This window comes from Dermacentor andersoni, chromosome 1 (genome assembly GCF_023375885.2).
Source record: "Dermacentor andersoni chromosome 1, qqDerAnde1_hic_scaffold, whole genome shotgun sequence".
NCBI lineage: Eukaryota > Metazoa > Arthropoda > Arachnida > Ixodida > Ixodidae > Dermacentor > Dermacentor andersoni.
Window position 1 is genome coordinate 183,414,184 of NC_092814.1, and position 27,048 is coordinate 183,441,231.

At 47.6% G+C, this 27,048-nt stretch overlaps 1 protein-coding gene across 1 annotated transcript in view; it reads right to left on the reverse strand.

Moving 5' to 3' along the window:
* Nucleotides 1-451: 451 nt before the first annotated feature.
* The window catches only part of LOC126547249 (uncharacterized), a 49,515-nt gene continuing 22,918 nt past the window's right edge, over nucleotides 452-27,048 (reverse strand). The window contains exons 6-9 of the mRNA XM_050195201.3: nucleotides 20,560-20,683; nucleotides 13,766-14,014; nucleotides 4,921-5,039; nucleotides 452-1,562 (exon numbers count right to left, since the gene is read on the reverse strand). Coding sequence (XP_050051158.1) covers nucleotides 835-1,562; nucleotides 4,921-5,039; nucleotides 13,766-14,014; nucleotides 20,560-20,683 — 1,220 coding nt within the window. The 3' untranslated portion in view covers nucleotides 452-834. The remainder of the gene's footprint in view (nucleotides 1,563-4,920; nucleotides 5,040-13,765; nucleotides 14,015-20,559; nucleotides 20,684-27,048) is intronic.

Consider the following 27,048-nt stretch of genomic DNA (forward strand, 5'->3'; position numbering starts at 1 on the left):
AGACGCGCGCTGCGCGAGATATGTCACTGCAGCGCCGATAGTGCACAGACACCGTGAAGTCCCCATTACTTTAGCGCGGTAGGCTTGTCACATAACTCAGACTACGTATGTAAACTACATTTACCGACGGATAAGCGCCTACAGGCCAGTCAGCGCAAACGACGCGCGGCGCATGACAAAAGACGCGACTGCAGCGCCGGTAGTTTCAGTGACACCCGTTGCGGCCACGCCGGCCAATGGGCTCGCATAGGGAGCTGCGAAACTGAAGTATTGTCCAAGAACGTTGCCTCGGTCCACTGCGCCACCAACGCAGCTGATGGCCTACGATATGTTGCTTTTGATAGTACAAAGCAGCAGTACTTAGTTCACGACCTCCCCAAGACATTACTATCTCGTGCATCTACAAGTGGAAGCATGATGAGCTGCCAGGCCCTAAAGATTAAACACAGCATTGAATGGTCATACACTTTATTCGACACTAACATGATGGAATTATGGTAGACTGTATTAATAATGCCAAGTGACTATGGCAATGTTCTGTATGGTCCACTCATGAAGGCAACACCTAAACAGTATTTAAGCCAACATCAACACTTCTTTACATTAATAGGGATAAAGTGCCAGATGTGATGCATTAGGTATACATGTATTGATGAAAAATTACTTTTCAGACATTCATACCAAAACAGAGCGATAATTAGCACTGCAATATTTATTTGGTGTTTCCTTTGAGTGAACCATACTGCACTGTCATGTTGCAAGAAGATGTCCTCCCAACCCTGCCCTTTCTTCAGTCCCTCTATTCACAGCTGTTAAAAAAACTTGTGATGCTTCTCAAGCCATGGCTGGAGTTCCTTTCATTCCTGGTGTCTTATGGTTAGGTGTTCCTTTGGGTGTCTTGGCACCTCCTTTTGCCTGGCCTGGTGTCTTCGACCCCCTCTGCCCAGGCGTCTTGGGTCCCGCTGGTGTCTTGGGCGGCCCTTGCTGTGCGGGCGTCTTGGGTCCCCCTTGCTGCTTGGGCGTCTTGGATCCCCCTTGCTGGCCGGGCGTCTTGGGTCCCCCTTGCTGGCCGGGCGTCTTGGGTCCCCCTTGCTGCTTGGGCGTCTTGGGTCCCCCTTGCTGGCCGCCGGGCGTCTTGGGTCCCCCTTGCTGGCCGGGCGTCTTGGGTCCCCCTTGCTGGCCGGGCGTCTTGGGTCCCCCTTGCTGGCCGGGCGTCTTGGGTCCCGCTTGCTGCCCGGGTGTTTTGGGTCCCGTTTGCTGCCCGGGTGTTTTGGGTCCCGCTTGCTGCCCGGGTGTTTTGGGTCCCGCTTGCTGCCCGGGTGTTTTGGGTCCCGCTTGCTGCCCAGGCGTCTTCGATCTCTTCCGCCTCTGCTTCTTCTGTGGGGTAGGAGTGTGAGGTGAGCCCTTCAGAGTAGGGCTACTAGGCTGTTTGCTGGGAGTCTGGCCTTTTGTGGGGGTCTTGGCTGCTTCTGCTTCCTGCTTGGCTGCATTTCTAGCCTTCTTGTTTTGGGGGCTTAAGACAGCATTTTGATTTGCCTTGAAGCCTGCAGCCTTGGTATGTTCTGCAAATCAAAACAGAAATAAGAATTGGCAATTTTCATCCAGGGATGCACAACAAAGCACCCAACTACAAGCGTTAGGTAAACACTACCCTAAGACCAGACTCCTCAATAAAGTAAAATGCTTGACTCAAGAACAGTGAACCACTACATCTGTTTCTGCACTTATTGCTCGAGGCAGTAGTACAGGGAGCTGAATTTCAAGTGAAATTTATGTACACAAGCCAGAGCTTGAGAATGTACAAATCACTAGTGTTAAGATTTTAACCATACTAACTTGCCATGCACATTGTCCGCCAGCAGACACCATACCAAAACACTGCTACCTAGTTTCACTTTGTCATTTAGCCACCCATCACATGGCTTTTGTCAGAAGTTACTGCACTAAATTATGAACAGTTGTGCTAAACAATAATGCCAGCTTAACTCTTTCGCTGTCAGACCTTTCTGGCCATGACGCACCCCCAATGTCGGCTTGGTTTCAGGGAACGAGCATAACAGGGAATGAATATAGCAATTTATTTTTGACTATGATTGGTGTACAAATAACATAGTCAATGGAATATGCACATTTCAGTGTTCTGCAGCTGTTGTTAGTAAACATCATCCTCATCAGCCTGACTATAAATGAGATGAGGGTAACATAGAAAAAAAAAAAAAAACGCTGCTCAATACTTCTTGAGAGTGGTAGATGTTAAAGCATGGGTCCAGGCACAAGCCTTTGTCACACTCGGCGCACATCACACGGGTGTCTTTCCTTTTCTTTTGCCCTCGAACAGTGTTCGCACACACGTGACACCTCCGATGGGTGCAGCTCCCTTTGGCTCCGCTCGCAGGAACCATCTGGGGAAAGTGTAGTGCCGTGAGCCTTGCCGGGTCATCACTGCTCCGTTTTCTACCTCTCCTTCTAGCAGTGTGGAACTCTTGTATCAGTTGGCACACGACATTCAAGCAAAATTCGCCCAATGTTTTGCGTCCACCATTTTCACGCCACAAGATGAAGGCATTTAGAAGGCACATGTAAAAAAAATGCACCACTTGAGGCTCTTCCTAATGCTTTCAGCAAAACTCACATCATGTCCGCCTTGTCCACTAATCCCATCTTCATATTGTATTCGAGAACACATGCAGGCTTTTGCTTGTTCTCGCCCATTACCCTATCCACCTTCAGTGTCTTCCAGACGTGCATCATGCATTGACGTTAGGACATGTACACCTTTCTTATGCCATTTGAGTGCAAGAAGCGTCTTAGTATGATATGACTCCATTTCCCCCCCCCTTTTTTTTTCATCTTTTTTTGAGAAATTTGGAAGACCCTTCCTGTTGGTCCGAACAGTTCCACATGTGTTGTTTTTTTTTTTTATCTTGAAGGCAGTTGAACAGTGCTGGACTACCGTACCAATTATCTACAAATAGTTAATGTTTTTTTCCGAGGTAGTCTTCAAGTAGCTCTAGAACGATGGAGCCAGAAAATCCCAAATCCTTAACCATGGTCATGTTTGTCGTCGCCCCAGTGTACACAACAAATTTCAGAATGTAGCCGGTTTTGACATAGCAGAGAACAAAGAACTTGACACCAAAGCGGTGCCTCTTCGAAGGAATGTATTGCCGAAATGACGGCCGCCTTTTCCATGGCATCGTACTCGTCTACGCACAGGTCTTGGTGTGGAATTAGAAAGAAAGAAATTATGAGGTTTTACGTGCCAAAACCACTTTCTGATTATGAGGCACGCCGTAGTGGAGGACTGCGGAAATTTCGACCACCTGGGGTTCTTTAACGTGCACCTAAATCTAAGTACACGGGTGTTTTCGCATTTCGCCCCCATCGAAATGTGGCCGCCGTGGCCGGGATTCGATCCCGCGACCTCGTGCTCAGCAGCCTAATACCATAGCCACTGAGCAACCACGGCGGGTGGGTGTGGAATTAGTAAGCTACTCAGCTTGCTCTGAATTGCTTCCATAAATGGCCGCTCTGTTCTTAGTCGATCTGCGATATCTGTGGAGTCGCTCAGACGGAGAAGCCGCAGGAGGAGCAGGAAGCGGTTCAATGAAAAAATGGCTGCAAAGAATGATGTGTGCAACATAGGGTTCGTGCTCCAGTAGTCTTGCAAGGCATTCTTTCTTATCAGGCCCATCAGCAGAATGACCGCAAGGAAACGGTACATTTCTGCTACATCTGTCTCCACCCAAGCTCTCAGCTGTGACTTGCGCGCAACTCCTTGTGCGCTTGTCTTCACTCGCGCGAATCGATTCGTTTCACTCACGATATGTGAAACGATTGGCTCATCAAAAAACAGCTTTAACTAGTTACCTTCTTGCGCATCTCGTTGAAGAGCTGCGCTCGCGGACGGTCCTGAACGTGACGTGTCGAAATGAAACGTCGGTGAGAAATCGCCTTTCTTCCATATGGTTTCCATTTGCTGAGCACGCTTCCGGGATGATGGTTCCGCCGTTTCAACATCCGAACCTGACAATGCGGAACTCACCTCTTCCTCGGATGAGACGCTGTCCGAGTCCGAGCTCGGCTTGTATGCTGTATCGGAAGAGCCACCGCTCCAATGAGCAGACGAAGGTCCCGCACACTCAGCCATCCGAAAGTAACCGCACGCAGGGAGGATGCGCTTTCAGTCGCCCGCACAACGGAGAGAAATGGGACGTTGTGTGATCAAGACAGAGGGAGATGAAAAAAGGCTAAAACAAAGTTTGAGGGGCTTTACGTTTACTGCTGCAAGCCGGAAACGAGGGTGCGGCGAGAGAGCGAAAGCAGCAATCGAGTCATGTGTCGCTCTCTTTTTGGAGGCAACAGTGCGTGCCCCTGAACTTGACGCGCCGTAGCAGACACACCAACATAAGAAAAATAAAGACCTTCGAACCAGCGGAGATGGCAGAACAACCCTTGAACCCAGAAGCACACGCGCGCGACGCGTGATCCAGCAACTGCGCCACTCAGCAAAGAGAGAGGGGGGAGTGGCAGTCGCGCCGTACTCTTCAATACATGTACCAACACAGTGCGGGGCAAAAATACGAACTTGTAGAAAGATTCAACAGATGGCGCGGCCAGTCCAGGAGCGCCAGCTTTGCGCTCAGGCACGAAATTTTGAATGCACGATAGAGAACGTACCGGTAGGTCAGTGACACTGTGGGGGGGGAAGCGCGAAGACGTACCGGTACGTCCGTGACAACGAAAGGGTTAAATACGGTACTAAAGTTGTAAACAGATCAGTTGGGAAAATACCAATGATCAGATAAGCGCTGAGGGCACAATCGTATGCCATTTCCTATGTGAAATCAGACTCTGTATCTTGAGAAATTTCCCACACTGTAATAAAGGTTTGTCATTGCTCAACTTGTCAATACTTACTGCGCTTGGGGACAAGTGCCACGGAAAACTCCAGATTTTTGCCATCAATTGTCCGGCACTTCGGATTCTTGAGTGCTTTTATCAGAGCTTCACTGGATGGGAACTTCACCTGGGCATAGCTAAGACAACAAAAAAGTAATTTGAACAACCAGAGTGCACATGTGCTTTCAGCAATCAAAAGAAAAGCTCTTTTAACAACCATACGTATCTTCAACAAAAGTTTACTGCACATGAAAAAAGTAACACACAATATTGAACCAAGGCAAACATGTACCTTCCTTCACAGCAAAGCAGAACACAAAGCATAACATTTCTGTTTCTGTGGTGGGTAGAAGACAAAAAAGGAATGCTCTGCTGCAACTACCGCACCAATGATGCACAGGAGCAGCAGCACGTGTAGCAGGGTGGTTCCTCCCTTGCAGATAGACCACAAGCGAAGATAGCCTTGCCATTCTTTCTGTTGCACATGAAGGCACAAGTCCCAAGGCAATGGATACCTTGGAAACCATTCTTCAAGGCCTCAGTGCTTAGATTGTACAGTGGAATCACGTTAATTCGAACTCCAAGGAGAGCCCCATTAAATATAGTGCCCAATCAATTGTGGAGTAGAGCGTGCAAAACAGTCACTGGGCTCACACTGAAAGTGCCCGACATTTCCTCTATCAGCTCGCTATAACATGTGCCAGAAGAAGCCCAAGTTCCAAGTGCAATAATATAGCCCCTATAGGTGCAAGGGCCAGCCAAGAAGGATGGTAGCTTGATTCGCGCCGTCCCCCTGCATGCCCAATGTGCATGCTAGGATGGAGATGAGGCGAAGACAGGTGAGTACGCGGTAGTGTGATCACGGCCCCACAAGGGGGGCGGGGGGGAGTCGTAGGTGAGTGCGTCAGGCTGGGGGGTCTTCCTGCTCCTTTTTAGCCAGATGGGCTTAATAATAACCGTTGCACGTGTTCTGGAGTTCAAATTTACTGTTTTTCCCTATTCAAACACTGAAATATTGCTGAAACCAACAGAGCAGTTAGAATTATCACACTATTGGAATTAAGAGATTTCAAATTTGGTCAATGGAATGACCTCCCTGATGGCTGTATTCATGACCATATGGCATTTAGAAATAAAATACTAACCATCTCTGACTGTTTTTGCTAACCACATGATCATTTGAAATCATGTTTATAGATTTTATAGGGATATCATGTAGGCCCACTAATTTATGTACAAAACCTAAGTATTCTATTATTACAATGTTACACCATATCTACATTTTACCATTGGATAATACCTGGTTCTTGAATTTCTTTTGTTTCCGTGTTCTAGTTAAAAATTATTGTCTAGTGCACCTCACATAATGCTCCTACATGGAGCCTGTAAGGTATTTCTAAAAAAAAAAAAAAAAAAAAAATGCATGGAGAGCTACCAGGTATGAACATATTGAGTCGGACTACAACTAAAATACAGTGAACTCTCACTTGAGTAAACTTCAAGGGACCCAAGGAAATAGTTCACCTAACTGAAAGTTCATTAAACTGAATATTCACAAGAATATGGAACAGCATAGGGCACAGCAGAGTAATAAGGGTGAAATGCAATTTATGGAGTTATGTACATCAATATATACAAAGTGTGTAACAGTTATGTTGCTGCTTATCTCATCTTGAAAAAAATATATATATAATTTTCATTTGCACTGGTAACACAGTTGTCCAAAGAGTATATATGTTTTTGTGCCCTACCTCTGGCACAAATTGTTGCTGAGACACGAAGTCTGCAGCTTTCCAAGGCATTTTTACGGCCTCTGCCAGAGTTGCAGTACAGTGCGGTCCACTTATAACGATATCGATAACGATAACGATATACTGGCAGCAATCCTTTAGCATGCATAAAATCAATTAATGAGTTGACCGACGACAGTGCACTTTGCGTGGACATCGAGGTCGGGGTCAAGGAGCCACTGTCAATCTCGTCACTGTCACTGCTGCCGTCGCCACCGTCGCACAACTTTGCCGTCTGTCGAGACAGCACATCTTCAGCGATCGCCTCATCGGTGACCTCATCACAGAACGAGGCACCACTGTCTGCAGTCAAAAACTCCTTCGATGCCCCACCTGTGTCACCAGTAGGAATGAGCTCCCAGAGCTCGGTTATGTCAGCAGCTTCCACCGTGTTGGTCTCAGTGGGTTGGGGAAGTTCGTCCTTACGCACAAAGCCCACCTTTTTGAAGCAATTGGTGATGAACCACTGGTAAAGCGTTTTAACATTGGCGTACAAAGGGTCTCTAACCCCTTTTTCCGCTGATAGCTCCTGCCTTCACAATCGCGGTGCTCCCGGTTTTCAAGATGGTTGATATCGTTAACTGGGCGAGCTCATACTTCTTCACAAGGGCGCTCACCTGAAGCCGCATCGAGAGTCCTGCAAAATATCCATCTTCGTGTCAAGCGACACAGCTTTGCGCTTTGTCAGCGCCATCTTCGAACTAAGTTGAACTGTTGGTTGCACGCTACTTCGATGGCGTCAGCCTGCTATCGCGAGACGGTCGACACCACGCCGCTTTACTTGTCACTTTTTTTGTTTTCTCTCTTTCTCTTTCGGAGCGGCTGTGGCCAACGCGCATGAAGCAGCTAGTGCCATCTTGTGGTGCCCTGCGCCTACTCAGCTATTCTCCGGTGCGCAGGGGCAGGGCGGGAAGCGCTGCACGGTAATGGCGGCAGATACGAACTTGCGGAGGTAAACATTGCCTCGTCTCGACATCGTTCGTTTCAGGGAACTAAGCAACGCAAACGTTACGATTATTTGGCATGGAAAACGCCGTCCAGACGGCAAAATTTTGATCGTTATATCCGATATGCGGTGAATATCCATACCTGCCAACCTGGGGAGACCGAAAATCGGGAGACTTTTTATTCGCGCCAACGGGGTGGGGGGTTGCATCACTGTTTCAACTTCCGGCGGCCTTAGCAACTCAGTGGAACATTTTTTTTATCAGTGTTTGTCATTTTTTCCAACCATAGACCAGTGCATGTCCCACCTTTCTTAATTAAGAATGTCCTCTGGAAGGCTGGCAAACTCAGCTTCGAGAGCATCTAAAGAGTCTTCAGCAGATTCATTGGCATCTCGGGGCAGCAGCTGAGGGAAACTGAATAAAGAAACGATGACTCGAGAGCGATGACTGTGAAATAAATTTCAGGTTGGCCACCTCCGCATTCTTCATAGTTGCGTTTTATCAGAGTTGCATCTACATCCATAGCGATTCGCCTCGTCGCATTTCGAAAATATTTTCCGTAGAAGAGGCCCAACGTAGCCGCTGACACTAAGGGGTAGGTTGTGTTCGATGAGGAATCCCGTAAACAGGCACTCCACACGTATGACACTGTCGTCGCACTTGTTCCGGAGAAAGTTCACTATGTTGCCTTGCTGCTCAGCGGTGCGAACATAGCTTTCATGCTTCGCCGTGGAAACGTGCAGTTTCAAGTCGCCGTTGACACCGTGAGACATGCTGACGTCGCACACCGACGTCGCATCCAAACGTTCTACAAAATGCAAAATGTTCTTTTCTTCATGTCAAAAAGCAAGGAAATTCAGAAGTTCGCAATAACTTATGTAAATACCTTTTCTTCGGCTTTGATAGCGCCATGGCATCAAGCACACGAGAATTCTAACTTTACACGGTGCACCGCACACACGGCCTAGCCAACACAAATCATACACAAAAGCAGCAGCAACAAGATGCACCATGGAGGAAGGCATGCATGAAATGCAACACAAATGCAAGAACTACATTGCCTCTGGCTTTGGTCGGCTTACTAGGCGCTGTAGTCGGCTGCTTAGTCAATGATACCGATGGTGCTAGTGCTGCCGTTGTTGGTGATGCTGACGATTACGATGCGGCTGTACATTCCGCGGCGCCGGTTTCGCAAAAACCATTATTGCGCGAACAGAGACCACTTTTCGGGAGATATAAGATAGTAATCGTACAATCGGAAAGTTCAGTAAAAAATCGGGAGTCTCCCGGGCGAATCGGGAGGGTTGGCAGGTATGATAACCTATCGTTATAAATGATTTTTTCCCCATAGACCTAATGCATAAAATGACACTCTCATGTCGACCCATTGTTATACAGTAGAATCTCGATGATACGAATTCCTCGGGAGCACGCGAAATATTCGTATCATCCCGAATTCGTATGAGCCAAAACAAGCCAATCTCGACATGATAATGAACACAAACTTTATTGGCCACAGCTACTTCCGGCCGAAAAAGTCAGTTATGCTCGCTTGCACTTTTTTGCCCTCGAGGTCGTTGACGAGACACGCCTGAAAGGCATAAAACCGTGCAGCGGTTTCGTCGCTCATGTTGCCGGCACTTACGGTGCGGCGCAGAACATCGACGTCAACGGCAGCTGATCGCACTTGTCAGCGTCTTCACCATCACTCTCGGTCTTGACTTCATTCACTTCGTCGACCAACTCTTCAATGGATCTTAACCCGCAGGTCGCGACGTTGTCGTCCGAGGTGACGAAGTCGTGTGCGGAAGCTTCAGTTTGCAGACTCCCCCAGCCTTCAATTCGAAAGTCCTCATCGGGCTCTTCATTTTCTCCCATCGGAGCCGCGTCCCGTCCCGTTTTAAACCCACATTTGCGAAAACAGTTCGCGATGGTGTCCGAGGTCACATTATCCCAGGACATGGCCAAAAAATGCTACGCACCGAGCAGGCTGATCCGCAAATTCTCATCTTTGCGATCAATCTTTGCCAGGACACGCCTTACTAAGAGTCCTTTGAAATGATGCTTCACATTCCGAATTATTCCAGCGTCCAGTGGCTGCAAATGGCTGGTAGTGATGGCAGGCAGGAACCTTACGGTGACGTTGTTGAAGGTCGTTTCGGTGACGTTGTTGAAGGTTGAAGGTCGTTTTTGAAGGTGTGCCGAACACTGATCTAAGAAAAGCAAGATCTTTCTGTTTTTTGCAGCCATTTTTCGATCCAGGATAGTGAGGAACTCGCGGTAAAATTCCGCAGTCATCCACGCTTTCTTGTTGCCTTTATAAAAGCAAGGTAAACGTCCTGCCGATCGAAAGCACCTCGGCTGTTTGGACTTGCCTATGACGGTAAGCTGAATTTTCTCCGAGTTGTCGGCATTCCCGCAAAAAAGCACGGTGATGCTCTCCTTACTTTTTTGGCCGCCCTGGCAAGCCTGGCCCTTCACACACAAGCTCCTCTCTGGTTGTAAATTGAAAAAGAGGCCCGCCTCGTCAGCATTAAATATGTAGCGCGGTGCATAGTCCGAAATCAGCGCCGGCAGCGTGTTCAGCCAGTCGCTGACAGCTGACTGGTCCACTTTTTTTCCTCCACCGCAAATGACTCTGTAGACAAGTCCATGCCTCTCTTTAAAACGGTGCAGCCATCCACCGGAAGCTTGGAAATTTTCGATTCCCAGGGAAAGCGCAATGTTGTCCGCCTTCTCGCGTAGCACCTTGCCGTCCACGTTGACGCCGGCCGCTGTAACTTCGCCAAACCATGTCAGCAGGACCTCTTCCAGCTTCACGTGTGTAGCAGTCTTCACCTGTTTGACATTCACGCCGTAGTGCTGGGCATTCTTCATCACAACGTCTCGCTGCCCAACAATGGTGCACAGCGTCGACGGTGCTATGCCTAGCTCCTTCGCCAACTCGACACGTTTCTTCTTCGGGTTGTCGTCGACCTTCTTGATTATTTCATTTTTCTCCTTAAACGAAAGGGCCTTCCGTTTTCGCGACATGTCGAACAGCAAACGCTTTGGTCTTTCCACGCGCACTTAACTTCCGCCCGTCAGGTTCAGGTAGTCCACGTTGCAGCGCTGTTATACTCGAATCGCACAGGGCAGCAGCAGCAGCGAACACTGAACAGACGCATGCAGCAGCAGCGCGCAGCTTCCTGTGACAGCGATGGCGATTTGGCTTTCCCTTTCAGATGGGGTCGCCCTGCGCGAAAGCGCGGCGTAGCGAAAAAAGAAGAAAAAAAAGCTAGCGCACGCCGATGGCTGCCAGGAAATGGGCGACGCAGAGTTGTCAGGCACGTGACTCGCCCTGGCTAGGCAGGTTTCGTGCCGAGCCATGTGCCGAGCGCACTTTACGCTACGGCAGCGGCGACGTGGAGGTGAAGGGAGGCGTGTGGAGAGGAGGGCCTGTGGCCGCTGCCGCTTGGCCGGCAGAGGGTGAAGGGAAGCGGGCTTGAAAAGACGTGGAGGTGAAGGGAGACCGGTGTGGCGAGGAGGGCCAGTGGCCGCTCAGCCAGCAGAGACTGGAGGTCAAGGGTAGCGGGCGTGGAAAGGGCCGGCTACCGCACATTAGCCATGGTGGCTACTCTCCCCCTCCGACACCAGCCGCGTCGCCCCGCTCACGTGCGCCTGTCGTTGGCGCGTTTGTATCATCCGCGGAGGCTTGAGAAACTGTTCGTATAATCCCAAATCATAGCGTATTCTATATAACGTAGACCATCCAAAACACTTTTGAAATTCGTATCATCGCGAAATTCGGATCAACCGTAATCGTACCATCGAGATTCTACTGTAACCGATATATTGTTATATGTGGTATCGTTATAAGTGGACTGCACTGTATTTGAATCTGCCTCTGCCATTGCATCTTCCCCGTCGCACTCTTATTTCGGGACGAACACTGGAAACAATTCCAGATATGATAGTTCAGCACAGGTAACGAGCTCACTGTCATTGCACATAGTCTTCAAACTAAGTGTTGCTGTCAACATCTAACTGGTGACAGACCTCTGCCCACATCCCGGGCTTGATCACCTCGTCTCGCTGTTCCTCTTGCTCGCTTTCACCGCACAGGGGGGGGGGAAGGGAAACGCCTGCTTTATGCCAGCAGTTTCTAATTGTAGCTGGTGTTACTATCCACCAGGAGCTTCAAGTTCATTCAACTGGAAGGTTTTTGCACAGAATTCATAGGAAAACTGCCTGGGATTTTCTAAAAGTTTGTTATTCTGAAATATTCGTTACGAGTTTACAGTATATTTTTGTGCATAGAGGTTGCAGCACCAGTCTCCCACCATTTTAGACTGCTGGTTGTTAAGTCTAGTAATCATTGAAAGCCAATGACAGCACATGCTCTCAAATGAATTTTATGACGCTTTTAAAGAGAGACAGAATTGAATTGACTTCTGAGGTTTTACGTACCAAAACCGCTATCTGAATAAGAGGCACATCGTAGTGGGACACTCCGGATTAATTTTGACCACCGGGGGATCTTTAACGTGCCCCCAATGCATGGCACACAGGCATTTTTCCATTTCACCCCATCGATATATGGCAGTGGCGCCCGGGCTTTGATCCCGCGCCCTTGTGCTTAGCAGCGCAACATCATAGCTGCTAAGCCACCAGGGCAGTTAAAAAGACATCAGATAACTTGCGGATTCATTCATCATTTCTTATAAGGTCAAAAGCAAACTAAAAGTATGCAAGCAGGACGTGTATGTGCAGAATAATACAAAAAACTTGTAATGTGCCATCGACTGCCTTTGGAGGGAATGGGGGAGGGGGTTAATTTAATTTAACTGCTAACTTGTAACTAGATGCATCAACATTAGGCCAGTTCATATCAAATTATACTAGTATCATTTAACTCCAAACAAGAGGTTCACAGAAAGATGGAGATTCGAAATGATCAATAGTGGTCAAAGAGATGTCTCATGCCCATCTATACACAGCCAAAAACCTGTCGATAGAATGAAACCAGTAGCAGTACTACAGAGAATGCGCATAGTCTTCTGTCCCTGATTCAGATCACTGCATACATATGGCACAACTATCTCAAAACTCATGCCATACAACATGAATGTTGGCTGATACCATAAGATTTTTGCTGACAACTGCTGCGCCAAAATTCAATGCCACCATGGTTCACTATATGTATTTTTATAGAAAGCCACACATGTTGCCAGTGCCTGTGAAGCTTCACAGAAGAAAAATCAGAATAAGTTGCTCAATCAGTCCAGAACAGCTTGTTGATCAAACTTTGTGCTAACTCAGCCTGGACTCTATGCAGTAGGCTACCCATTGATGTACAACCTGCCCTTTTTATGGCACGACGGCAAATGCGCCCTGACCTAGCGGATTAGTCTCGAAACGCTTTGAAAGGTTTGTGAGCACGGCCCGATCTTGGAACCCCCCCACCATCAACAAAGCACCGTGACTAGCATGCCTGTGATGCAATCCATTCGATATGGTGTGTGTGTATGATAGGGATAATACGGAAAGGCTTGAGTTTTTTATCAGTTTTGTGGCACGCATTACCTGATGTGTATTCATATAGGCCCGTTTCCATCTTCCGAAAAATATAGTTGGAAGTTTGTGCCCGTCCTGTGGACGTTCCTTTCATCGTGCTTACTTTTTTGTGCTGCCTTCCTCGGCATGCAGAAATGACTCACCTCCCATGCCAGCCTCTTGTGTATAACTTGAGTACCATTTCACTTAAGTAACAAGCCACGTGACAGTGTTTTTGTACAGGCATCTCACAGCCACCTCTATTCTTGGCAGTTAGCTAGCTGAGAGAACATAATGAAGCCAAGCCAAAGGCACCGAGCATGTATGGTAGCAGCTTCTATGGTAGCAGCTTCATTCTATGACTGGCTTGTAGTATGTTACCAACATCTGCCCAGTGCCATTAAAACTCTACTGTCCTTTGCCTTTTCAGCTCCCTATAGTTCCCTTCAGATAAAAAGTTGGTCAGTCACCATATAGTTCTGGAACCACTGAGTCCAAGTGGATCCTCAGAGCCATTCATTGGCCTGCCACTGCCACCAAAGTAAGACATCAGCATCACTGCATTTTTCAAGACTGACAACAGTAACTCACCCATCTCGCTGTACCTTGAGCACTTCGCCTGTGGGGAATAGTGCAGCAAGTTTTTGCTTGTCTTGGTACTCTTTAGGTACTCGCCGCACATCCAAAGTGTCCGGCTGGAACTGAGGGCACGATGCTGGATTGGTCCATCGCTCACCACAATATGAAACCTTGATGGGAACCCCTTTTAGGTTGGTCCCCCGCAACGAGCGCACAGCTGCCACAGCCTTTTCCTTGTTGGGATACCGCACAAAAGCACACCTGGACACACAAAAGCAAAACAAAACGCAAGCCTTACGACCTTTGTTAATCTATAAACTCGCAGGAAACTGCACATTTTCTGGAGCTAGCAAACTAAGTCTGTGCTTACGCATGTAAGCCTAAAGAAAAACAACGGCATTTGTCAAAAGATAAAAATGTAAGGGTAGATGGAGAAAAAGGTTGGTCTATAAACAAAACCAATACATAACTACATAAAGCAAGCTAGTGCCTAAAAGTACTGTCTGAGCACAGGCAGTAATCTTATACTTAAGATTACACTCAACCTCCAAATTTTGGTATGTAAGCCAGACAGCCATCTTGGTCACCTTTGGTCTCATTCAGTACAAAGGCTGTACATAACTGCATAGAGCAGCTTGATGTAGTGATATGATATTTTCATTTTTATTTTTGCATTAAATGAAGGCTCCAGACGTCAACTCTAGAAAAAATAGTGGCAAGCCTGGTTGTTTTCATGGCACTAAGGCCAGTACTGGCTAAAAAGTGCCTAAAATCGGTTGACGTATACAGTAAAACCTCGTTAAACCGTACCCGCTTAAACAGTAGTTTCGTTTTAAAAGTAGTAAAGTGAAATCCCCGACTCAGCGGCCATTGAACATAATGTGTTTTGTATCCGCATAAACCGTACCAGCTATTGCGTACGCATCGGTTAAAACGTAGCGTTTCCACGTTTCGTCGCGCAAACACGGTGGAGCGTCCACTCTATCGGGCGGTCTGGCAGAAGAGCAAGCCTCATACCGCTGTCACACGGGCACCCGCAAACTCCACTGAACTCCTTCGTCTTTAAGCCAATGGAGTTGCGCTTCGTGTCACACGGTCTCCCTTGTGCCAAGGAAGTTAAATGGAGATTTTGGGCGAAGGGAGTTCAGCAACGACCATTACAGTTGGATGGAGTACTCTAGTTCCCAGGTAGCTACAGTTCCGCAGAAAACCACACTAGTAAAATCGTCGTAACTGGGTCATTTACAACTTTTAGCATTAATTTTTTTTTTTTTGCCTTGAGATACAGTCGAAACCCGCGGTAACGAAATCCCGAGGGAACGAAATTCTCGCCGCAACGAAATATTTTCGGATTCCCGGCGAAGAGCCATAGGAGTCAATGCATTTCCTATCTCGCGACAACGAAACTTTTTTCTATAGCAATCCCTCATCAACGAAATTTTCTGAAACGACAGTCCGCAAATAATCTACTCATGTAACACTAGTAGTGTCCGGAAACTGCTCAAATGCATTCGTTGTGCGCTTAAATTGCATTAACTACCGCCACAGCACACTTGCGTGGCCGCCGCCATCATTGTTTACAATAAAAAAAGCCTCGCACCACCGCTCGTGACAGACGACAGCGATGATGATGATGGTGGTCGTTCGCCCGTCGCAACGGGTGACTGCGCAGTGTCCGGGCCAAAAATGCAATTAGCATTTAAATGATACAAATAAAAAAAAGAAGACAAGAACCGTAGGCGATCTCGCAGTGAGCACGTTTTATTTAATCCTGTGTGCCATTACAGCTTGTGCTAAATGCGGAGCGAAACGCCTGCGTGCGTGGCAGCCAAATCGACATCTACTACACGTGAAGGCTCCGATAACCCGGATGACGCTTTAGTATCAGTGGGCTTTGTGTACCGCCGCACATGGTCGTTTGCTCAGTGTCGTTGGTGCTAGAGTGCGTCAATTGTGTGTCTCTGTGCCGATCGGACCATTTGCTTTGACAGCCTGCTAACATGCCGCCTCCAGCCAAAAAGAGGAAATTTATCACACTGCAGGATAAGGCTGAAATTATTGCCCAAGCTGGAAAGGGCAGGAAGAAAATGGATATCGCCGAAGAATTTGGAATTGCGTGCAGTTCGATATCGACAATTCTGAAAAACAAGGCCTCCATTCTCGGCGCGCTCGGAAATGGTGCGAGTGCGAAAAACAAAACGGTGAGCGCTGCGGCTTTTCCAGACGTTGACAAGGCGGTGTTTGCATGGTTTTGTGAACAGTGTGCCAACAAAGTGCCGCTGTCTGGCAGAGTTCTTCAGCAGAAAGCGCTGGACTTCGCATGCATTCTCGGGCACGCTGATTTTAAGGCTAGCCCTGGCTGGTTGAGCCGTTTCAAAGCCCGCCACGACATAGTGGCCAAAGTCATTTCCGGGGAGGCAGCAGCCGTCGACCCTTTGACAACGTCGTCGTGGCTGCTGACCAACAAAGAAGTATTGGACCAGTACAAGCCCTCGGACATTTACAACGCAGATGAGACGGCCTTATTCTACGAGATGCTGCCATCGAAGACCCTGGACTTAAGGCCAAGAATGCCGCGGGGGGAAACACAGCAAGCGGCGTGTAACAATTTTGTTGTGCACCAACATGGACGGCACAGATAAACGGCCACTACTTGTGATCGGCAGAAGTAAGAAGCCCCGCTGCTTCAAGGGAAATCGTCGGCTGCCCGTACAGTACACCGCGAACCTGAAGGCATGGATGACCCGGGCCATATTTGGCAGCTGGCTCGAGGCCTTCGATACGGACATGCGGAAGGCAGGCAGATCGGTCTGCCTTTTTGTGGACAATTGCAGTGCCCACCATGTCGATGACGTGGAACTGGGAAACGTGCGCTTGGTTTTTTTTCCACCGAACTGCACTTCCGTGCTGCAGCCGCTTGATCAAGGCGTCATTCGTAGCGTCAAGTGCGCCTACAAGGAGAGGATGATTCAGCGTCTGCTGCTGAACCTCCAGTTGAAGCGTCCCACCGTAGTGGACATGTTCATGGCGCTTGAGATGATGGCCGCCGCATGGGTTGCGACGTCGCCAGGCGTGATAGCTAATTGTTTTAATCATGCCGGCTTCATTGCCACTCGGCAAGCATCATGCGCTGATCCAGTGGCATCGCAAGAAGATTCGCCTGAAGGTGCACTAGTTGACAGTGCTGACGGCGCAGTGCCGCCATCGCTGGCCCACGCATGGGATGAACTTTCTGCCGTGACAGATGGTGTTCCGGATGGCCTCAGCATCGATGAGTTCCTTTGTGTGGATGAAGGTGTTGTCGTCCATGAAGAGGTGACTGATGAAGTCATCATAAGTAGCGTTTGCCAAGGTGCCGACGACGCCGACGACCACCAGACACCAAATCAAGAGAGGACTGCGAACCCACGGGATGTGTTGAATGCCTTCGATGTAATTCGATCATTTTTCGGTGAGCATGATGACAACGTGGCAATGGACCACTTCTTGCAGTGCAAGTCGAGAGCAGTAAAATTGCTGCAAGGCAAGGCTCGGCAAAGTAAGCTGACTGACTTTTGGCAATAATTTTTTTTTTTTTGCAAGCCAGTTCCCTTCCCTGTCTTTTCTGCCTTATTCTCGCGCTAACGAAATTCCCGCAAAAGCGAAATGTTTTGCTTTCCCCGGCGATTTCGTTATTGCGGGTTTCGACTGTATATAGCACATGATGGAAGTTTTACTGTTTTTAAGGGCATCAGCGCCTGTACCCTCTACACTAATACTTCCCCACGCCGCATCGGGAAACATCGTTCTGTCATTTCGTTTGTTTTTTATACGCATGCGAGCCTCACGTGGCGTCATTCAAGCCGTACGGGTAAAACTCCGGGTGACATGCACCATGAGCGATCCCGGCGCATTATCGTTGCGAACACACGCACGCACGATTACATAGCGGAATCACAACTCGAAGCGCACCGGCCGAACAACGTGACCCGCGCTGCCCACGCACGAAAGCAAGAGCGCAGTGTGGCCAGCACCGCTTGCAACTTCGCTATGCTTGGAAAACAAAAGTCTTGCGGCAACGTACCGCAAAGTTTCTCGCTGTGATTTTGTTATTACATACTTCGTTAAAAAAATACACATGGATTACATTAACGGCGACCGTATGTGTGAACAGTTGCACGCGGAAGTAAGCGCAGCAGCGCCGTTTCTATCCCGTGCGGCGCCCGTCGAAAGCTCGCACTGTGCCGTGTAGCACGGCCGCAGCTCCATTGCCGTCAATCTCCGTTAGGGAGTTTCATGCTCAACGGAGTTCGCGGGTGCCCGTGTGAAAGGGGTATCAGAGATCGGAACAACAGCCTCCAAGCGCCCTGTGCGTTTGCGCGTGAAGCCACATCAACCTCATTTCGACGCCGTGCCAGAGAGCGTTGTGGCGTCGTGCTAACCAGGACTCGCATCATGCCGAAGCTCGGATAAAAAAGATGCCGGGTGCTCAGCATAGAAGAAAAATTAGACATCATCCGTGCTATCGAACGTAACACGAAGTCGGCGCTGGCACGCGACAGGGATATGCTGCTGACTACGGTGTGTAGCTTTTGGAATGCGAAGAAGTTGCTCGGCAGCGCCGCTGCGACCGCGAAGAGATGTCGGCTGCGAGGTTCGACTTTTCGCCATTGTTGCCTCTGTTGTTGCCGAAGTGTCGACTAGCGTCGCGGACGACACGGAAAGCGACAGCACAGGCGATTCAGGCCCGACACAGGCAGAAGCTGCACGTTACGTCAGCCTCATGAATGCAATCGTCGCGACGAGAACAGGGGCGCGATAACGTAACTCTATTTCAAACTCCGGCACCCGGCAATGAAAAAGGTGCCCCAGTACTTCAGCACTACTGCGCGCATGCACGGAGAATACGTATCGTCAACGAGGAATATGCCATGCGAGTGTTTGCCGAGAAGAGGGGGCTGGCTGAAAAGCTGGCAAGCAGCTTCAGTAAGTTTGAGGCCGCTGTCGTCGTGCTAGGCCGCCGACAACTAATTGGATGTTTCAGTGTCCCATAAGCGCTGCCAATAACTCCGTAGCTATTTCTGTAAGAAAGGCTTCAAGTCTATCGCAGGTATAGCTACAGAGAAGTTCGTGGGTTTTCTGGCTAATGATGTGGCAGTTTCAGCTGCAAGTACATTGCCCTCAATACCTCTATATCCAGGCACCCAGCATATTGTAATATGCTGCTTAGAGATATAGCTTGTAGGCAGGAGTGAATAAAGGTTATAAAGTACGAGATTTTTTAGGTTTAGTGAGCAACCTAATGAATCTTGCAGCACTTAAAGAGTCAATGAATATAATCACTTTTTTTGTCTTTGTGTTCCTGGTGTGTTTGACAGCCTTCAATACTGCATACGTCTCGGCCATGTAGATACTAGTTTCAGGATGCAGAAAATCCGATTCAGAGAAGGATGGACCAAGTGCTGCATAAAGCCCACCGGAATGTGACCTTGATGCATCAGTGTAACATTCAGGACACGAGTACTTTGCCTGGAGTATGAGGAAGTGAATTTAATGTCTCTGGGGCATTTTGCGACGTGTCACAATTATAAGCTGCCAGTGCCACGGCAGAAATGACTGTGGGGGGCCATCGGGGATTGTTCAAAAAGTGGGACACCATTTCTACACAAAGATACCTTATACATAGCGACAAGGACTCTCTTGCTGTGGGTCGTTCATGATACTCTGGCAAAGGTCACCATTTATGGTTGCATAAGAAGTGTGTTCACTGTTTGCATGTACTCTAAGAAAATATGTAAAACTTAAATATGACCGCTGTAGGTGAAAAGATCACTCATTTGACTACACAGAGGCTCTGTATTGGGCTTGTCCTGAATGCGCCGGTTGCGAGGCGGACGCGTAGATTGTGAACAGGGTCTAGAATTTTGAAAGCACTTAGTGTTGCAAAATTATAGCCTTATACAGTGTCTTATAGCACCCTAGCCAAGGCATGAGCAGGGAAGACTTACGCAAGTTCAGGAGATATTTCCTATCACTACCTCATCTGCGCAATAGACGTTTTAAAAGGTACTGCATCTTAAGGCATTTCACCTCCAGATACTTAAGATGAGGAATAAACGTAAACTTAGTTTCAGATGATTCCTAAAAACTTATGCTTGTCGCTCAGAGAAAGCTCACCTCTAACGATTGCAATACAGTGCAGTCCACTTGCAACGATATCAAGAAAAATCCAACCGTTATAACCAATCACTGCGCTATCTGAACTTCCGTAAAAAAAGATTTGAAGCTCTGAAATCAAATTCGCCACTTGTGTTTAAAAAAAGAAACATATAAAGTAGACTATCAAAAATAAACTGTTTAGTTACTCCTCCAAACAGCATATCAAGCGTTAGGCACGCTGAAATAGTAAAAAATCTGCACTTGCTTTCGCGGGGGTTTCAGGTTCACAACTGCAATGTCCAGCTGTTGTGCGAGCACTAGTGGCAATAATTTAGCTTGCATGAAATCAATGAGCGACTCGATCGACGACAGTGGACTTCGTGTGAAAAATCTTGTTGCCCCCGGATTAGAGGTCCTGGACCTTTAATCTAACCAAAAAGGCTCGGAAAAATTGTGTCAATACCCTTTTAAAGCACTGGCATACGATAGGCAGGCAATTTGGGCATACGTCCTTTCTCCATCTACAGCCATCAAAGTTCAAGCTCCCGGACATAACATCAACAGCAGTTATTACCATGAGTTAATTTAAATTAACTGCAACACATTCAAGCTCGCAACTTTTCCATAAAAAAAAATTTCAAGCCATCTTAGCAAATTGCACCACTTACGCAAGTTTTTTGTTTTGTACGATTTCTCGCACTACAGTACCGTCCTTACAGAGCTTCTTGACATCATCATTTGTGACGCCATCAGGAAAAGAAGCCAGCTTGACATCACACAGATCTCGGGCCTCTGCAATTGAAATCCAAAACAAGAACACCCGGTGCACTTCCTTAATTCAACTCAATGACACTGACAAATGCCACATAACATGCCAACAGAATAAAGATGCATGGGATTAAAACAAACCTGTGTAAAAGCACCTTAAAAGTAATGGTGCTGGAATACTGTTTATCAGAACTAATACAAATGTCCAAGAAAAACCTCCGATTATCGAACTGCATTTCTAACCAAAGTAAAATATAAAATTTTCATGGAGGCTACTTAGTAAAAATGCTTAGCCAACCACCGCACCACTCTATGCAGCTCAATACCGCTCTGTGCAGACTGATATGGACTGATGCCTCATTTTATTCACGTTTTCATTGCACGCTGTTTAGTGGAGTACATGTGTTGAATCTGAAACTAATGGCAATGCCGCGTGTTTTGCATCCCAGTGACGAGTGCAAGCAATTGAAGCCCACAGAAATATTCATGATACATGTGACAACTAGCAGGACATAACGGTGCACACTTTGCCTGATGCAGTCAATACAATAAAACCTCGTTAAACCGTACCCGCTTAAACAGTAGTTTCGTATTAAAAGTAGTGAAGCAAAATCTCCGACTCAGCGGCCATTGAACATAATGTGTCTTGTATTCGCATAAACCGTGCCAGCTTATTGCGTACGCATCGGTTAAAACGTAGCGTTTCCACTTTTCGTCGCGCAAACACGGCGGTGCGTCGTCTCCATCGGGCGGCCCAGCAGAACAAGCCTCAGAGATCGAAACAACAGCCTCCAAGCGCCCTGTGCATTTGCGCATGAAGCCACATCAACATCATTCCGATGCCGTGCCAGAAACCTGACGAATGATCTCGCCGTCGTCGAGTTCTGCGCATGTCAGTACAGCAGTGTCAGCATCTGTGAAACTGTCAAATGAGACGGTGTCAGGAATCGCAATGCAAAAACTGCGCAGGTCTTGGCAGAACATTTTCCGCGTCAGTAGGGAGCACATCGAAAGGAGATAAATCTTGGGCCTCCCGGCACCCGCTTGCCGGCATTCCCCAGCGCAGTCTGCGCGGGCACTGTCGGCGCCATTAGACACTTGACGCGATGTTTCCGTATGTCGCGTTGGATCACCGGAACCTCGAAACAGCACACAAAGCAAACACCACCATGCCGACACCAGTCGCACAAATGAAAAACGTGGCCTACTCGCAGCGTCCTGCGCGAAGAAACAAATCAGCTGCTGGATTGTCTTGACACGGCTTACTAAGCTGAAACCGGAACTGCTGTAGAACCACTCTATCGAACCAGGCAGAAACGATGATGATGAGCAGGGATTTGCAGTAGCGCCACTTCGTGGGGCAGCAAGGAGGCTCCGTTCAAAACAAAAATGGCGTTTAGCAAGTAGTTGAACCATGCAACGGCCAGAGTCGGTGCATGGTGCTCTCGATCGAGCTGGCTCAAGGAGTGTCCGAAAAATCCGACTAGAGGTTGCAAGGTGTCCAAACTTTCTGCAGTTGTTATACATTATGGTCTATGGGGAGAATGGCGCCGCCGCGAAGCAGACCGAATAATCGAGCATGTCCGAATTTTTGGAGTCCAGAAAATCAGTCGGCGACTGTATACACATACATGGGCATACATGAATATATAAACACATGCTCTCATAAATATATATAGTAAGCAAGCAAACGTGAAAAATAAAATAAAAAAAGAAACATCGAAACATGCGAACTGATTACGCCAAGTAGTTCATCGAAAAAGGCTGAATTTGATGTTTTAGAAACGGTGTCCTCAGACAGAGCATTCCATTCATTGATGGTTTTTCGGAAAAAAGACTACTTTAACAAGTTCGTTCTTGACTTCATTGGCCTTACATTTAATGTGTGTTCACGGCGATGGGATATGTATTGCAGGTTAAGCATGTATTTTGATTTATTAATGCCAGTATTGTTGTAAAAGATCTTATGAAAAAATTTGAGATGCAAGCAGCGCCGGAGTTCGGCTAACGTAGTAAGCGCTAGGCGTATTTTCATTTCTGTGACACTACTAGATCTACGATAGCTCCCAGTGATAAAGCGTGCCACTCGATTTTGTACGGGCTCTAAGATGTATTTAAGGTTGTCCTGATAAGGGTCCCATATCGTGCACGCGTATTCAAAAATAGGCCTTACATATGTCGTGTATAATAACTTTTGGGTTGCCAGAGGACAGGGGTGAAAATTTCGAGCCAAGAACATTAGTGTGTTATTCCCTTTTGCGGCAATCTCTGCAATGTGATCCTGCCAAGAAAGATCGCTTGAGAAGTGAACGCCGAGGTACTTGGGTTATTCAACATTTTTGAGAGTTTTACAGTGCACGCAACACTCATGAGGGGGTGTCGATAGTTGACAGAAGCGCCGCTGTTCCATTCGTGGCAGCACCCTCAGAACGGCGGCGCTTGCAGGGAGTATTGGTAGTTCATGGAAGAGCAGATACCGCTCGCGGGTTTCTCTTTGCCTGTTGCGCTTAGCTTTCTCTATGGTTTGATGAAAGGCATTGGTTTGACGCGTTCCACTTGACTGCCGCTACTTCTATGCTTCCTCAGTCGTCATGAGTGCTCCAGGCCCACTAATCATTCGGCACTCGTTCACAGCAGCGTTCAAGAGGGCTGCCATCCTTTACGCCGAAGAAACAAACCACTGCGCAGCGGGCCGCAAGTTCGATGTTTCTGAACAGGTGGTGCGAGAGTGGCGACTGCAGCGAAGTGAAATTTTCACCTGTGACGGCAAGTGAGGAATTTCCTACATGCTGAAGTCTGGACGCTTTCCGGAGCTGTAGGCTAAGCTTGCGGCGTACGTCGCTGAAATGCGCAATCGGTCCCTGCCAGTGAAGTGCGACATGGTCATGAAACAAGTCCGGATCTTCGCCTTTTAAGGGGGGACACGGCTCTTTGCGGCGAAAAAAATCGCGAAAAAATCGATTTTTTGAAAACGAAATTTTTGATATCTACAGCTAATATTCCTTTAATTCACCAAGTTTGGAATCTCGGGGAAGAGTATTTCGTCCGCAATATCAATTTATAACATCACTGTGAGCTGAATTCCGCGGAAAAACAGCCCTTTTTATCGCGGCGCGTAGCTCTTTTTCTACGCGCGAGATCGCAGCCATCTTGGTCTCGTTGGAAAGAGGAGCCTTCCTTCTTTAATTTCCCGCCAAAAGTGACTCCGTCGATACGCCAGTGACGTTGAAATCTGGAGAGAAAAAAAAAGCCCGAACGCGCGATCCGATTCGTTGACTAGCGCACGTGACCAAAAACGCGCGCTATGGTTGGCTGCGCGAGGTTCCCATCGTCTGCTCCACTCCGCAGGCGACGCGACTGCGCGTCTCGTAGGTTTGTTGGCACCATGCCCAACGATGTTCGCCACGAGGCACAAGTTCGGCAAAAAGAAGAAGCGATCAGCTTATAACTTTCAAAAGCGCTCCATTCCTTCTGAAAGCATCGAGAGTAGCTCGCCGCCAACCGCAAATGATGCCGAAACCGCGGACGATGCCGAAGTAGGCCTAGCCAGCTCACAAATGAGTGAAATCGTTACGGACAGCGGCCGCGTTCGGCGTGACACTGCAATGTTGCAGCGTGCGGATTTGTTGCAGAGGGAGATGAATGCTCAAAAAAAAACTTAAAGAGTTCTTGCGTCAATGCCAGCAACAAAGCGGGTGTTGGATTTGCTCACTCGCGCCGACGGCGTTGCAGCCGCGCCAGTCGACGCCGAGGCAGGCTTCGCTTTCCTCAGTAGGACCCCGTGAGCGGACTGATGTCGTCAAGTGCAAGGTGTGCGGCGTCAGCGTCGCAGTAGGCAAAAGCGAACGGTAATCTGGCCTCGCCATAAAGATCGTTATCACGTGCGCGTGTTGCGGCGATATCGCGTCGGCATGGAGCTCGACCCGCCTGAACGACAACCTTGCCGCGCGCGCGATGTAAGCCACCGGGATTCGGCGAACGGCGCTAAACGATGTTTTTGCCGCATTTGGGTGGCCGTGGTCAGAGCGACTACATTCCTGGTGGCTTTTAGCCACTTTCACTGCAAAGTAATGCAAAATTATTTCTGTACTTTTGAATAAAAGTGAATGTATTCCTTTTTTCTCGTTTTCTCAAAACACCGACTTTTCCCTTGTATACAATGTAGGGTCAGATTTTGGAATTTCTGCTTTAAAAATTTTCAATTTTGCATTAGATCAGACAGTAGGGTAGCCACAATTCGAACAGTAAAGATTGAATTGCTATAAAATTACAAATATTTGATATATCAAAATAGTATTCCTACCATTATGTTCCTTATGTTTTCTAGTACCCAGGCATGTGCCAATATGAATTTCGTAGCGCATTTTTCCCCCTATTGTTTCTGCAAATTATGAACAATGAATTTCATTTATCTTCAGAACTAAATGGCCTATTGGAAAAATAATTACATATTTGAAATCAGCACAAAGGTCTTAACAAGAATGGAAAGTTTCATGAATATTGATGGAAAACATCATGAACATTTGAATTAGTGTCCCCCTTAACGAAGCGAAAGTTTCGTTCTTGCCTGGTTGGACCCCTGTATCATCCTTGATCAATTTAGTATTCAAGCATTTGCCGTAATCACTATGAACATGTCCTGAAATGTTTTTCTCGTTTTCTCAAAACGACATTTTTGATGGTAGTGTAGTTTTGGAGTGACGATATCTCTGGTTCTACTCATCTTATTGCAATAATTCTTTTTTCATCAGAAACGTGGACAAATTGGGAGTGCAGTAGGCCTAAAATGTGAACAAATATCATTACAGAAATTTTGAAAAAGTAATAATTTCTCCAGGGTTTCACTAATGCCTTCTGCTTACAAAAGTTTGACATGCTGTAACTTCGGCATAAATCAGTTTAGAACATTCATTCTTGTAGCACTGCAACCTCTGATCATTCAAGATCATTTTGATGTGCCAGTCTCCTTCATTAACAGCCAGCATTGTAGAGAGAACTTGCCTCCAAATTAGTCCATACAAAAAAACATGAATTGCTTATATTTTGAAAAGTACTTGTTGCATGGGAAAACCAATTGAATATTTGAAATCAGCATGTCAAAATACATAAGTGATGGAAGTTTTATCAAATTGTGGCCACAAATAAAAAATAACAATTTAAGTGGGGTGTCCCCCCTTAAGGACCTGCTACGCCGTGAGTATGAGATGCTGGCGGCAGAAGACCGCGAAGTAATGCCAACCAGACCTGTCAAAAGAGCCTCCCTGACAGCTGCGTGTGGTTGGGTGCATTCGACATGGGCTGCTGTTCCACAAGATGGCGTGGTGCGGTCATTTGCCAAATGTGAGATTTCGCGGGACGACGACGCGCTGTGGGACCGTAGCAACGATAACGATGGCAGCACTAGTGAAGACGAGTAGTCTAGTGACCATACCAGCTACTAATAAATTTTCGTTATTGAATTCGCCCTAGGGTATGCTCTTTTTTTTCTTCCTGTCAAGCGATATGGGGGGTGGGGGGGGGGGTCGACTTACATTCGTGTCAACTTAGACGTGTAAATACGGTATGTCCGCCAGCCTTGCATGCGTTACACGAAGCTTGCCAACATCCTTCTTTAAGGCATCCAAGCGGTCCACACAGTGCAGCGGAATGTTCCGCACAAAAACGAAGCCCCGGAGGGATTGAATCATCTGCCGGACCTCCTGCGAGGACAACGCTGAAGTAGTCTGCCCTACCACAGCATTGCTGCCGTAGTCTCATCGGTTAGAAGCACTTAAGGGGGGGACACGGGTCTTGAGGCGAAAAAATCGCGGAAAAAAATCAATTTTTTGAAAATAACATTTTCAGTACCTACAACTACTGTTCCTTTAATTCACCAAGTTTCACATCTCGCGGAAGCGTTTTTTGCCTGCAATATCAATTTATAAAATCACTGTGAGCTAATTTCCGTGCAAAAACAACCCTTTTTATCGCGGCGCGTAGCTTTTTTCCTACGTGCGCGATCGCAGCCATCTTAGTCTCGTTGGAAAGAGGAGCCTTTCTTTGCCAAAAGTGACTCCGTTGGCTCGCCCGTGACGTTAAAATCCGCGAAGAAAAAAAAAAGTCTCTGAACGCCCGATCCCATTCGTCGACTAGCGCGCGTGACCAGAAACGCGTGCTGTGGTTGGCTGCGTGAGGTTCCTATCTTCTGCTCCATTCCGTAGGCGACGCGACGGCACGTCTCGAAGGTGTGTGCCGAATGCGCAACAATGACCGATCCACCGGAAAAGTTTGCCTGGAGGCACAACTACGCCAAAAAGAATAAAAAGAAGCGATCAGCTTATAACTTTCAAATGCGTTCCATTCCTTCGGAGAACATCGATAATCATCCGCCGCCAACCGCAAGTGATGCC